This window comes from Ostrinia nubilalis, chromosome 29 (assembly GCF_963855985.1).
Source record: "Ostrinia nubilalis chromosome 29, ilOstNubi1.1, whole genome shotgun sequence".
In the NCBI taxonomy this organism is placed as follows: domain Eukaryota; kingdom Metazoa; phylum Arthropoda; class Insecta; order Lepidoptera; family Crambidae; genus Ostrinia; species Ostrinia nubilalis.
Window position 1 is genome coordinate 5,506,676 of NC_087116.1, and position 13,141 is coordinate 5,519,816.

A 13,141-nucleotide genomic window follows, 5' to 3' on the forward strand; every position below is an offset into this window, starting at 1 on the left:
TACATTTTTTGAATGAGACTACCACGCGCGTGTCCCCTTTTTTACCCGACTGCGCCAGAAGAAGGGTTATGTTTTCAACATGCAATCCTAGGGTTTTGCGCTCTCTATATCAAACACTTAAATCGGTTAACAGACTGAGTTACTTGTGGTTTCAGCAGTGGAACAGGACCACCTCCACTCTTCGAATAGATATCGTAAAAAGCGACTAATGGATAAAATATACGGATATCAAATCTCCCCAACCCGTCTGGCCAGCGTGGGGAGTAGAGTGCAGGCCAAATCCTCTAATTGCCTCTGGTAAATTAGAAAGTCGTGCTGCTACTCCTAGTGGAGACTAAATGATCTGATGATTAATTATCTATAGATCGTTTCATCCACGAAGACGCGCCCCACCATTCTTCCTCTAATGTTTGAGTGCACACGCACACTGCAATAATGACGCTCGGATTGCTCGGATCAAACTCCCCGCACCCCGCGCGACCGAGAACAAAAATTGGTGGGGCGCGTTCGAGTGGATGAAACGATCTCTATTGAAATAAAACACTATCTACTTACGGACAGGTTGCAGAGGCTTGGTGTACATCTGTGGACCCAGTTCGTACATCACTTGGAAGTCAGCCTGGTTGCCCAGACGGAAACCGAAGCCGAAGCGATGGTCGTTGACTGTGACAGTTAAACATGGTCAGCATTGCAGTCGGTTAAAAAAGAGAATGGTCTGCTTGTGGGAAAAATTGGAATGTTGAGGCTACAGTTTTGGTCTAGGTATTAGGTACAGACAGCATTAAATAGTTCGTGTCACCCAATGTAGCCAAAAAAATCGCAACACGACTTCGTTGCGACTGGATTAAAGGTAGTGTTATCAATTTATTGGCCGCTGGGTGTCAGGAAATATTTGACGCTGACTGTTCTTGTAATTTTCTCAAAAATATCAATAAATACAGTAATGAGAGTGATTTATAGAACAGAAAAGATTCAGAATTCGTTTCTTTGGCACATAATATCTAAACAGTCCATGCAAATCGCGTTTTTTTTTCAGGCGCCATCGCCACGCGTATCTGCGCTGCTAAATTATTAGGTCCCCAACTCAGTATTTTCAGAAGTGACTAGGGCACTGGGATAGCGACCAGTATGGTAAGTATAAAGGTAAAACATTAAATTGAAATAAATAATAACCTACCTTTCAATAGCCGTGGTGAGAAACCATAGATGGTAGCGAATCCAGCAGGGACGTCTTCTGGGACCACGAAGATGATGCATCTCACAGGCACAACTGTAAACAAACAGCTTTTAAGCAAGGTAAACACTAAAGCTAAACAAGGTTCTGGAGTGGAGGCTACGTACCGGAAAACGCAACATGGGAGATCCACATGGCGGACTGACGACCTTATGGAGGTAGCAGGAAAACGCTGGATGCAGGCCGTTACCAACCGGGCGATGTGGAAATCATTGGGGGAGGGAGGCCTATGTTCAGCAGTGGACTCCTGTAGCTGAAATGATGACGATGAAACACTAAAACTGAAAATGAGTTGCTCTCGTGCCTCTGTGGATGATATTGAACCAAAAAAATTGTGTTGTCTCCACTACTAGGTTTGGTTTTCATGTTTCACGAATTATAAAAATTGCAAAACTCGGGTCCTGCTTTGGCTTAGTTAGTACTCACCTAAACTATCCAATTTTATCGTCACATAATGAAAAATGTAGAAAATAAATTCAAACTTACGCCCAAATCCGAAAACAGCTAAGAACGCCAAAAAGATCCTGCGCGCCATTTTAGGTCAAGGCAAAACAAAATGGCCGCCTAGTACGTGACGCGACCCTTACGGAGTTTGATTGTCGAATGATAGGTCTCAGCTTAGGCACAAGGAGTTAATTACTGGTTAATATTTAAGAGCGAGTTGTTGTAAGGAGTGTGGGTTCTGTATAATAAAATTTTTGTTCCTAGAGTTCATAGGCGACTTCATACCCGGTTGAGTTAACTGCGTACCTAGCAGCGGTGACGTCACATTGACGCTCTGGTACAGACGGGGCGAACGTGGGGGTGTATGCGGGTAGTGGGAGGGAGTCGCATTCCAGCGAGGTGCGCAGTGAGTTCGATAGGTGTACAAGCTTTTCCTCCGGAAAAACTATGCCTTCACTGATTGGGATTTATTTTAGTGTAGATCCTGGCTACACAGGAGTTGCAGCGGTGGGAACTAGAGGTGGGAATAGTCCCGATAGTACGTCCTATATTACCTACTGTTTGTTCAGAATAAAAAATATATCAAAGCTAAAATAACGAAAAAAAATACAGCAGGAAAATGAAATCTAACTTTTTATTACGACGAATTTAAGGAATCTTATCGCTGAGAAGCAAATTCCTCCAGACCACCCATGAACCCAGATATAATAATAAAATGCAAAATAAACATCAAGGACTGTTTGAACCTAAGTAAGGAATTCTAAAAGTAATTGTTTCTAACTCAAATGATTTTCACACGAGGTTACTATAGGCGTCGGTTTTTATTCGTTGACATACTTTAACATTTCGACATATAACTATATACCGTTTCGACATATAATTTTAGATTATTGGTTCTCACAAACCTCAAAAGGTATTTTATTAATAAATAGGTCACCATCATCAGGTCATTTAGTCTCCACTGCAGGAGCACGACCCTCTAATTTACCAGAGGCAAATGGAGGATTTGTCCTACACTCCCCACGCTGGCCAGACGGGTTGGGGAGGCCCCATGTTCGCTTATTTGTCCCTTAGTCGCCTCTTACGACATCCACGGGAAGAGTGGAGGTATTCATTCAGAACCACCTGGCTTAAATTGATTTTAAAAATTGACCCAACCAGGAATCGAACCTGTGACCTGTTGTGTAGCGCAGTGAGCCACTACGCCATAGGGTCATCGACTTTCTAAGTAAACTTTTATCCTTTTTCTCACAAACCTAGACAGTTGATTATTTAATATTATGTCATATAAAAGAGACGGTGATATACTATCCATACACATGTCACTTTCTACAGCAGCTGTCTCTTTCTATTTATTGAAAGTTCCGAAGAAAGTGCTCAATGCTGTATTCTAGAAGGTCACACATCACGACAGTATACACTCTAAAATATTTCTTATTTCATAAGCAGTAGCCTCGAAATTCAACTGATGAGACCCTTGAACCAATGTTGCAGAACATTAAATTCATTGAAGTGAATGGACAACGCACACAGAAACCATACGTGTGTACGAAACAATCAATAGTGCACTTTATTTTCAAATAACAAAGGTTCAAAATGTTTTTTTTAGTTTGTCTTAAATGCAAACTTCGCATAATTTAAATTTCGAACACACTAGTGCGTTCATATTACTCATTGCAAGAGAATTCCCACCTAATCACCTACGTGATAAGGTAATAAGTTAATCGTTTTACTTTCACTTACGTCACTCTTAGTAGTGGGATACGGCAGTCATATGTTTTTGGCTCACTTTGGCGGCAAAACTCGGAGTGACAGTTTACTTTTTTATTGTTTTTTAATCACAGCTAAGGTTAAAATTGAGTTACCAAGGAGGTTTAGTTTTTTGTACAATGTTAATAACTTTATGATAATAATAATTATTAAGACAAGTGATTAAGCAAAATGATTGTGAAACTGTGTTTTTTCCTGTTCCTGCTTAAATACGGTGAGTTAATCAGTTGCAAAATTATTTGTATCGCTGGAAAGTTATGTTCGGTGGTTAAATATAACCCGAGTTGGGCATAAAATAGTTTTTGCGTGTTACCATTTGACCTAGTTTCTGTTACATTGTGTTACGTCTGTTTGTCTAGTTTTATCAGGTTTCATAGATTTCAAATTACCTACTGTGAATTAGTTTTTTGGCACTGAAAATTACTCACACCAATGGATATTTTCGTGATTAAAAACAAAACAATAGCAGAAGGAATATTATGAACGAGTAAGTACGTAATAAGAAAATAAAAGTCTTACAAATTGTAAATTACTGTACCTAGTTGGCATGGTGGTTTTCAAACAACACTTTGCGGTTGCGAGTTCAATTCTGAGCAGAAATATATCTAATTAAATGAAAGGAGTGGAGGAGGGTCAGAGATTTATGCCAAACCCTCCATTTGCTTCTGGTTCATTCCTGCGGTAAAAACTAAATGTAGAAAGCGTACATACCTTCAAAAACATTGAGTTTTAGCCAAAATAGTTTATTTTTATCGCTAGCATACAAAAGACATCAACGCGTCACTAGCGGCCGCCCGCGACTTCGTACACGTGGATCCCGTTTTACCCCCTTAGGGGTTGAAGTTTGCAAAATCCCGTGTTAGTGAGCACCTGCGTTTTAAAAGGAACCCCCATCCAAATTTGAGACTCCTGGCACTTGTAGTTTGTGAGATTTCGTGACGACATAGTAGCTAAACACTGGTCTTTTCTTTCAAAAATATATCTTCTGTAAATAGTTGTTAAAATTACTTACAGAAGATCTACCTATCTATCTTATCTAATCTAATGTTGTAGGTAGTAGTTTTAAAACAATATACATAGATACGTTCTATAATAAGTATTACCTACAATAATATCGATTTAAACATGTGTTTTTTTATTTGATTCCAATATTATGAAGACAAATGTAAAACAAAGGCAAAATTATTAGCTTATTTACAATCGCTACATAGTTTTATTGCCAAGTGAATGGGAAATAATAAGGCATAAGTAAGTATAGTAAATAGACCTTGACAATAGTATAATACTTATTGGTTTGTTTGGAGTTAAGAGTCCTGTACCCTGAGCACGAAAAACTGTCGAAATCCTATAGCACAGATAACTTGATACTATAGTTCGAGAGAGGTATGGGAGCGGCACGGGAGAGGTTCAATTGACATATTAAGACGTGACAGAGCATATAAATTTGAAGATCTGAAGTCACGCTGATCGTTGACGATACAAAAACATTCTCCCGTGCCGGTCCCATACCTCATTTATATTAACCGGCAGACAGTGGTGACTGAGTTTGTTGCGGCGCTTCTTCTCAGCACTTGCCAAATGTTGGTCTCGAAGCGCTGGTAGGGTAAAAAGATTATGAGACATGTAGAGGCTCCTTAAGAGCAAAATGACGATTTGTAAGAACTATTTATTAGTCTAAACAAATAAAGAAATTTTGACTTTGACTTTGACTTCAGGCGCTGACTAATTTAAGCGCTACACCTATAGTGATCGTATTCCATAAACAACCGTAGAGTGGCTGTTTTATTTAAAAAAATACCATACCATAACGAGAACGATATTTATTCGTGCTCCGGATACAGTTTTTCAAACTAACTATTCGACTGGTTAAACAACTAGATTTCTATCAAGTTTCGCAGCATTCATGCAGTTATGTAGTACTTATGACTAACTTATGTACTTGCATCCTACATATTTGAATAATTACATTAACATTGATGTGCTCGTAGATACGCAAAAATTCTTGCCTAAATAGGTACTATAGTTATAATATCTTTGCATTATATTAATGTGCCTTGACTTAGATTTATATTTATACATAAAGTGTATAAGTGAAAATGTTGTATCACTCCGCTCCAATATTTTTGTTAATTTTGCAATCAAATCCATCATTATCCGTCCACAATATTGTTGATAGAAGATGATTTTAATAATTACTGAAAAAGCATGCCGCCCACTTAAATTTTTGTTTGGCGCTTCATACGTTACGGACAAGAATGCCAAATGACACAAACATATGAACCAATCATAGAGCTCAATACTGTGCGTTCAATTTGCTGCTTCTTATAAGCAAACAAGCATCGTTTGTGAATACTTTGCACCTAGTAGGCTACATTTGTTTGGGATACGAAAACTTTAGGCCTTCCCAACCCGTCTGGCCAGCGTGGGGAGTGTAGGACAAATCCTCCATTTGCCTCTGGTAAATTAGAGGGTCGTGCTCCTGCAGTGGAGACTAAATGACCTGATGACGATGATAAATAAATAGGAAGTTTTATCTTGCCAGGATGGTACGTAATTCTTCGCTATTAGTTTTTATTAAAGACTAGCTTTCCGCCCTCGGCTTCGCTCGGGTGGAATTTTGTCTGTCACAGAAAAACAATATCGCGCGCGTATTTGCTCACCGTTTAGACCTACCCTGGACGACAAAGATTTTAAAACCAAAATCAGCTCAATCGGCCCAGCCGTTCTCGAGTTTTAATCAGACTAACGAACATCAATTCATTTTTATTTAGACCCGTTTTTAATTTGTATGAAGAATCGGCCGATACCAAATCGGTGTAATGTGCGCACTTCCATACACGCCCATACTGATTAACTGCCCGACGAAACTATCGGCCGACAAAAAATCGGTGGTCTGCGCCTTGGCTAAAATGAGTGAATGATGATGATGAATCTTGTAATAGTGGTACGGAATTCATTACAATATGTTGTTAATTTAAGCATGTTTATGGGTCAAATGTCAAAATAAACAAATCTTTATTTTTCTGCCATTTTGCTTTGTTATGTCACACAAAGATCAAAGAGTTTAGTGCCAATGTCAAGATGGCGCCACATCTGTGGTCTTGCGAGAACTTGCGCAAACGCAGCCTCAATGTGTTGAGCAATGTGTGGTTTGTGGTCGGTACTTAGTTGTATCCTGTTAAGACAGTATTTTAGGATATTTCTTAAGTTGTAGAATGTTTTTGACTCTAACATCTATGTACGTTCTTACGAAATATTTTTAGGATACTTATATCTTAAGCTGTGGAATGTTTTTGACCCTAAACTCTATAAGATCTACAGCCTAACAATCCAGAGTTTTCCTGGCTTCAATTTATTCAAAGTAATAATATAATGAGTATTGATAAAAGTATGGCCTTTTATCAATACTCATTATATTATTACTAGCGTGTGCAATTGAGCATACTAATATTCTTGCGATGCTTCTCAGTAAGAACAATTATAGATATCCCTCGAACCACTTGAGTTTCGTATTCGCCACCCCAGTATGGTCTAGTGCCCACCCCAGATTTAACTAAATTATGAATAGAAAATCTACACTACTTAAAAGAACTTGAAATGAAATGTTGTACATCATAGATTTGTTATTGAAAGCTGACAGTCTTTGTTTGGTTAACCAATTAGGAACCCAGTTTTGTTTTGAAACTACATTTTGGAGTTTCGTAAACTGTCAACTACCAATTAGAGTCAATGAAGAGTCGTTATTTCAAAATAACAAAATTATAATTGAATTAAATGATTTATTTGTTCATATTCACATTTATTATTTCACTTCGTATAATTTGGAAATAAATTGGTTATTTTATTTATAAAAGCCAGTTCAAATATAAAATATTAGCACATTTCATTAGTTTTTCTGTATGTACCGTGAATCAAATCTCTAATATTATAACGCCGAAGAGTTTGTTTGTTTGCTTCGGGCTAATCTCAGGAAGAAACTAAACTACTAGTTAGCTAGTAAAACCATTTATCAATTTTTTTTTATTTAGGTATTTTATTTGTTTATCAACAGCATTAAATTGTACATAAATGTGCAGGAAGATCAAGGAAGGCTTTAGGCAATATAACATCACCCTATAGTCAATAGGGGCGGAGCAGTAAAGAAAATAAAAACGGGAAATATTAAAACTATTTTCACCCGTACGAAGTCGCGGGCACAGCTAGTGTGATATAATATGATCGCTCTATTGATGGGTATTGTGTACTTTTCTTCCATAAATCCCCATTTAGTGCTATGAACTGAATTTTGTATTAATATGTATTTTAAATTAAATTTCTCTGTTTTCAGGGTCATGTTCCATCATCATCCCGGAGGAGTTGCCCTCGCTGCTATCAGTGGCATACTCCAACATCCCTCCTATAAAGAAAGGTAAGAAGCTTTTGGTGCTCAGCCAGCATTACAAGGTGTGCTTAATTTGTGCCTTTGTGCCAAGATCACGCAGAGCAAAATGTCGAAGGATAGTTATACTATATTTATTTTTATAATTTTCCTAGCCGTCTTTGGAGTAGATAAGTACCACCCCCACTTTTCAAGTGGATGTCTAAGTCACCAAGGGACAAAAATATGCCCATATCAAACCTCCCCAACCCGTCTGGCCAGCGTGGGGAGTGTAGTCCAAATCCTCCATTTGCCTCTGGTAAATTAGAGGGTCGTGCTCCTGCAGTGGAGACTGAATGACCTGATGATGTTTATTGTTTATTTCAGGCACAGACTCCCGAGTCGGCTTCGGCTTCGCGTTCGGCAACCATGCTGATTTCCAAGTCATGTTGGAACTGGGACCTCAGACCAACACCAAGAACCTCAGTAAGTTTTGACACAATATTTAACTGGCTAGCATAAATATTTCAAGACTATTTGTTTAAAAAACACTTCTTTTTAAAACTGAAAAGAGAGGGCTAGTTTTAATGAAAGCTATCGTTTTTATACTTAACAGTTGGCACCCCTGGCGATTGACAGGACCTTACTCTACAGTGGCGCCATCTTGATGAGTGCAAATGCGATAGTCCTCCTACCACTTTAGCGCTCACCAGTTGGTGCAACTGTCTTCACTACTAGCAAGTGACAGGACCTTACTCTACAGTGGCGCTAACTGGTGAGCGCTAAAACGATAGCCCTCATTGTCTGTAAAGTAGAACCTATCTTCCAAATTTCAAGTTTCTGAGATTTTTAGAGCTTAAAGTGAGGATGATTTTATTTCTAACCTAAATTCGTTTTTCTTATTTCAGCGGGAACAGGGTTTTCTTCTTCAAACAGCAAGCGTCAAGCGCCATCTCCAGTGCCACCGAAAATTTTTAAAAATAGAGAAAAGGTAATAATAATAATAATGTTCTTACATTACGTAATCTTTTACGTGTTGTAATGTAATACGAATTCTGCGTGTGGACGGCACTACGAGCATTACATGTAAAGTGCTGCCCATACTATTTCCAATACATTCCATTACGCGTTACATCCATCTGGAGCCGGCTTAGTGTATCTTATTCGTCCAAATCAGGGAAAACAACAAATGAGACGGTGGTAGAGCTTATTCAAATGTTCAAGTCCAAGTAACTTAACAACTAACCAAACCGCAGAACATTTGGCCCCTCTGGACATCGAATTTGACACTTGTGGTCTGACCTATAGACCACAAAGGTGGCTATTTAAAGGAATTAGCATAAAGCAACAGCTCCTACTAGTGACCAGTTTTTAAACATGCCAAAATCTTTAACAAAACAATTAACACGCTTATATTTTTAAACTTCCAGTATCTCCAAACGGACGCCAGCAAATTCCTCCAAAACTGGGCCCAAAAGATGAAGTACCCAAAACCGGCGTCCCGTCCCGCGCCCCCTCGTCCCGGGGACGTCCCGAACTTGGAAGAATCAGTGGTGGAACTGGTGAAGAACGAGAAAGGGGAGTATGAGATTCACCAGCCTACCCCTGGGAATCTGCCGAAGAGTATCCTGGATGATTTGAAGAGGTAAGAGTAGAAAGCACTGCGTTTCTTGCGCTGCTTCTTCTCAGCACTGGCCCATTTATTGTCCCGAAGCAGTGGTAGGGTTAATACTGGGACGTGTAAAAGTGCTTTTTAAAATCCTACTTGCAAATATTAGTTTTTTTAAAGAGAGAGCTTATGTTCTGTCATCATCAGGTCATCAAAGTGTACGAAAAAATGACATAAAACCTATCATAATTTATTGAATATGTTTTCCATTATTATTATTTTCTTCTTTTTGTTGTTAAACCCTGCATTGAAAATCAGTGTTTTGGCAGTTACACTGTCAAGATGTTACTGAGTGGCCTTTTTTGGCAACTTTGTTTCATTTTTTTTGGGTATTTTGTTGCCAAAACAAAATTATTTTCTTTCTTTCTTCCTCATCAAACAATACAGTATTTTTAAAAAATCACTGAAAAAATGGTTTTATTCATATTCATTTTATGATTCTGGCGTTTAACGCCATCTATGAGCAGCGCACTGACTTACCCAACATACTGAAGATCGATTAGCACAGTAAATCAAGCACATACGTAGTTACGACAGATGGCGCTTCATAAATCGAATTCGAAGATACCAAAAATGCTGACATTTATTTTTTATATTTTGCTTGCAGATTATATGGAATCAAAAAAGAAGAAGCAAAGAAGTTGTCAGAAAAGAAGAGGACAGAGGAAGAGGTTAAGAAGATAACAGAAGACCTGTCAAACGTCGATATGGATTAGACTATATTAGTTTTAGGATTAGAATAAAAAGATTTAAAGATAAGGCTTATTTTTTACGGATATTTTGTTAAAAGATATTTGCTCAAAATAAATATAAAATGACAATGGCCATAAAATATTCAAGTATAAAGTATTTCTTTTCATTTTTGTATATTATAGTATATTTCTTTTCATTGTTGTATATTATATTAGCACATCATCTTATATCATAGGTACTTCTAGACCTAGAGATCCCGGGTTAGATTCCCAGGGGGAGGGAAATATTTATAATCGGTGGTAGGTTCTAAGTCCGCCTGGCTAGCTACCACCACCTTACCTAAGTCTGTCGTCATAACAACAATGTGAACAGCATTGTTGTGTTCCGGAAGTTAGAGGTAAGAAGCCAGTTCCTCCGTGGTTGAGGATTCCGGGTGAAGCTCGCTTCCACCTTCGGCCTGATCATCACTAACCATCAGGTGAGATGCAGGCAAAGAGCTTCCTCGTTATGGATAAAATAATTCTTTACGTATAGCCTTTAATCCGCAAAGTCACATCCACATTATCTTCAATCGATTAATCTAAAGAAAAATCGATTCTTTCAAAACAACTCTAAAGATTTCGATGGCAGATCGATACACAGACAGACATAAAGTCTCTATATACGGATCGTAGCGAACGAAACGCGGGGAAAAACAACGAATGAGTGCTTAAAACGTCATATAAGTACTTGAAAGTAATTTATTAAGAGATCAGAGGGTTTTTAAAACGTAGGCGGAAGCGGAAAGCTAATGGACATACCTATATCAACAAAAAAAAAGCTTAAAAAATATTTTATCTTAATTTTACTTACTAGGTATATAAAAATAAACAGTCGTCGGTCTTCCTTGTGGGTGGACGACCTACGCTGCGCTTTCCGGTAGGTACGTGGCCTCCACTCCAGAACCTTGCTGCCCCATCGGCCGTCAGTTCTGCATACTATGTGCGGTATACAAAAAAAGGCCAATTTTCTTTCAAAAAATCACTAGAAAAAATAATGTCATCCAGATACAAGAACTTACAGATTTTGGCCAATAGATAGTCTCAATGAATCTAACATGTAGTTACGAGTGGTAACAACAAGGTTCAACAAGGACTACAAAAAGGTAAGAGATATTTTTGTTAAAAAAAATCAAATTAAATTAATAAAAAAAGTACGAAAACCATTACGTTATTTTGATAACGTAATGGAGCGTAATGGACGCTGATATTGTGGAGACAAAAGGTAAATAAAATTAATATTGACTAGGCAATGTAGAATCCGCTACCAACCGGGCAACATGGAAAGCATTGGGGGAGGCCTATGTTAGCAGTGAACGTCCTATGGCTGAGATGATGATGATGATGAATGTAGATATTTCAAACAGCCTCAGCTTATAACTTGCGCCTCACCCTTCACAATAGTTTTATTTGCCGCCAGGACGACGGGAACCGACCCCGCACTAAGCGGCTTACCCTATAATAGACACATCGAGCCACTGATCCCATCTGACAGCCGACTTGGAAAGTAATATTTCGATGCGAAGTTTAAATAGTCCATTGAGAGTGGAAAATGAATTCTGTTATTACAACTTTGTTACTATTGGTCTAGCGCTTAAAACTCAGTCGGTGCCTGAGGTATGGGAGGGTTATATTGATAGATATTACGACGTGACAGATCGAGAGATAAGATCTAGTCCCGCTGACGTTTGACAGTACAAAAACACCTTCCCAAAGGTAATCTATACTTATAATAAATCTGTAGAGAGGTCAGTTCTGTAATCTGTACATGAAATACAATATTTTCAAAATTACTATCAGGGGGTGATTAGTGATCGATACTGATGCCAAAAATGCAATCAGTAAAATTTTTGTCTGTCTGTCTGTCTGTCTGTCTGTATGTTCCTTATAGAAACAAAAACTACTCGACGGATTTTAACGAAACTTGGTACAATTATTCTTCATACTCCTGGGCAGGTTATAGGATACTTAGGAATTCCCACGGGAACGGGAATTAGCGGGAAAATCCTTTTGTATGAAAAATCTAAACCGCTTAAGTTAGACGCTTGAAATTTGGCATGCAGGTACCTTAGTAAACTTAAAGCTTAGTTACAACAGGATATTGCAAAATTCCCACGGGAACGGGAGTTAGTGGGAAAAATCATTTGTATGAAAAAATCTAAACCGCGTAAGATAGACTCTTGAAATTTGGCATGCAAGTACCTTAGTAAACTTAAAGCTTAGTTACAACAGGATATTGCAAAATTCCCACGGGAACGGGAGTTAGCGTGAAAAAACATTTGTATGAAAAAATCTGAACCGCGTAAGATAGATGAAGGGGGGGTAAAACGAGATAGTAGTAGGCCGCTAGTATATAATATATTTTTAATATAACAAAGTAAAAGTAGTTTTAGTTCTCGAGTTGCGACCACGAACCGGAAGATGGAGTGTGTAGGCCACTCGGTGGGCCGACGATCTGGTGAGGGTCGAAGGAAGCGCCTGGACCGGTGTGAAAATCCTTGGGGAAGTCAGCTTTATCCAGCTGTGGACATCATTTGAATGATACGAAAGAACTAACGGCCGCCCGCAACTTCGTACGCGGTGGACCCAGTTTTACTTCCTTAGGGGTTGCATTTTGCAAAATCCCGTCTTAGTGAGCTACGTTCTAAAAGGAACTCCATGCAAATTTGTGACTGTTAGCACTTGTAGTTTCTGAGATTTCGTGGTGAGTGAGTGAGTCAGTGACCGTTCGCTTCAAATAATAGAATAATAATAATAAAATAGATAAAACTTAGGCTATATTCATACATTCGTTCATTTCAGCCAAATGACGTCCACTCCTGGACAGAGGCCTCTCCAAAGGTTTTCCACAATGACCGGTCCGGCGCTGCCCGCATCTAGGTTCTTCTCTATCACTACCTCCTACAAATATTACAGAAAAAGAATTAGGGTTCAGT

The 13,141-nt window shown here is 38.5% G+C and overlaps 1 protein-coding gene and 1 long non-coding RNA gene across 2 annotated transcripts; one reads left to right on the forward strand and one right to left on the reverse strand.

Annotated features, from left to right (window-relative positions):
• Window positions 1–560: 560 nt before the first annotated feature.
• On the reverse strand, window positions 561–1,845 carry LOC135085569 (uncharacterized). The gene is made up of 3 exons (XR_010260166.1): window positions 1,721–1,845; window positions 1,178–1,270; window positions 561–663 (listed from the first exon to the last, which is right to left on the reverse strand). It is a non-coding gene; the product is annotated as an uncharacterized LOC135085569 (long non-coding RNA).
• Window positions 1,846–3,572: 1,727 nt separating this feature from the next.
• LOC135085646 (uncharacterized) lies at window positions 3,573–10,320 on the forward strand. The gene is made up of 6 exons (XM_063980416.1): window positions 3,573–3,662; window positions 7,776–7,856; window positions 8,193–8,291; window positions 8,714–8,796; window positions 9,236–9,450; window positions 10,082–10,320. The coding sequence occupies exons 1-6, from the start codon at window positions 3,620–3,622 to the stop codon at window positions 10,188–10,190; spliced, it is 630 nt and encodes a 209-aa protein (XP_063836486.1). The 5' UTR covers window positions 3,573–3,619; the 3' UTR covers window positions 10,191–10,320.
• Window positions 10,321–13,141: the final 2,821 nt, after the last annotated feature.

Bases quoted from the DNA above. Each gene is read 5' to 3' on its own strand.
- LOC135085646 (XM_063980416.1), top strand. From the start codon at position 3,620: ATGATTGTGAAACTGTGTTTTTTCCTGTTCCTGCTTAAATACG. The intron at 8,797-9,235 runs GTAATAATAATA...TTAAACTTCCAG, and splicing joins TTTTTAAAAATAGAGAAAAG to TATCTCCAAACGGACGCCAG. The intron at 9,451-10,081 runs GTAAGAGTAGAA...TTTTGCTTGCAG, and splicing joins ATCCTGGATGATTTGAAGAG to ATTATATGGAATCAAAAAAG.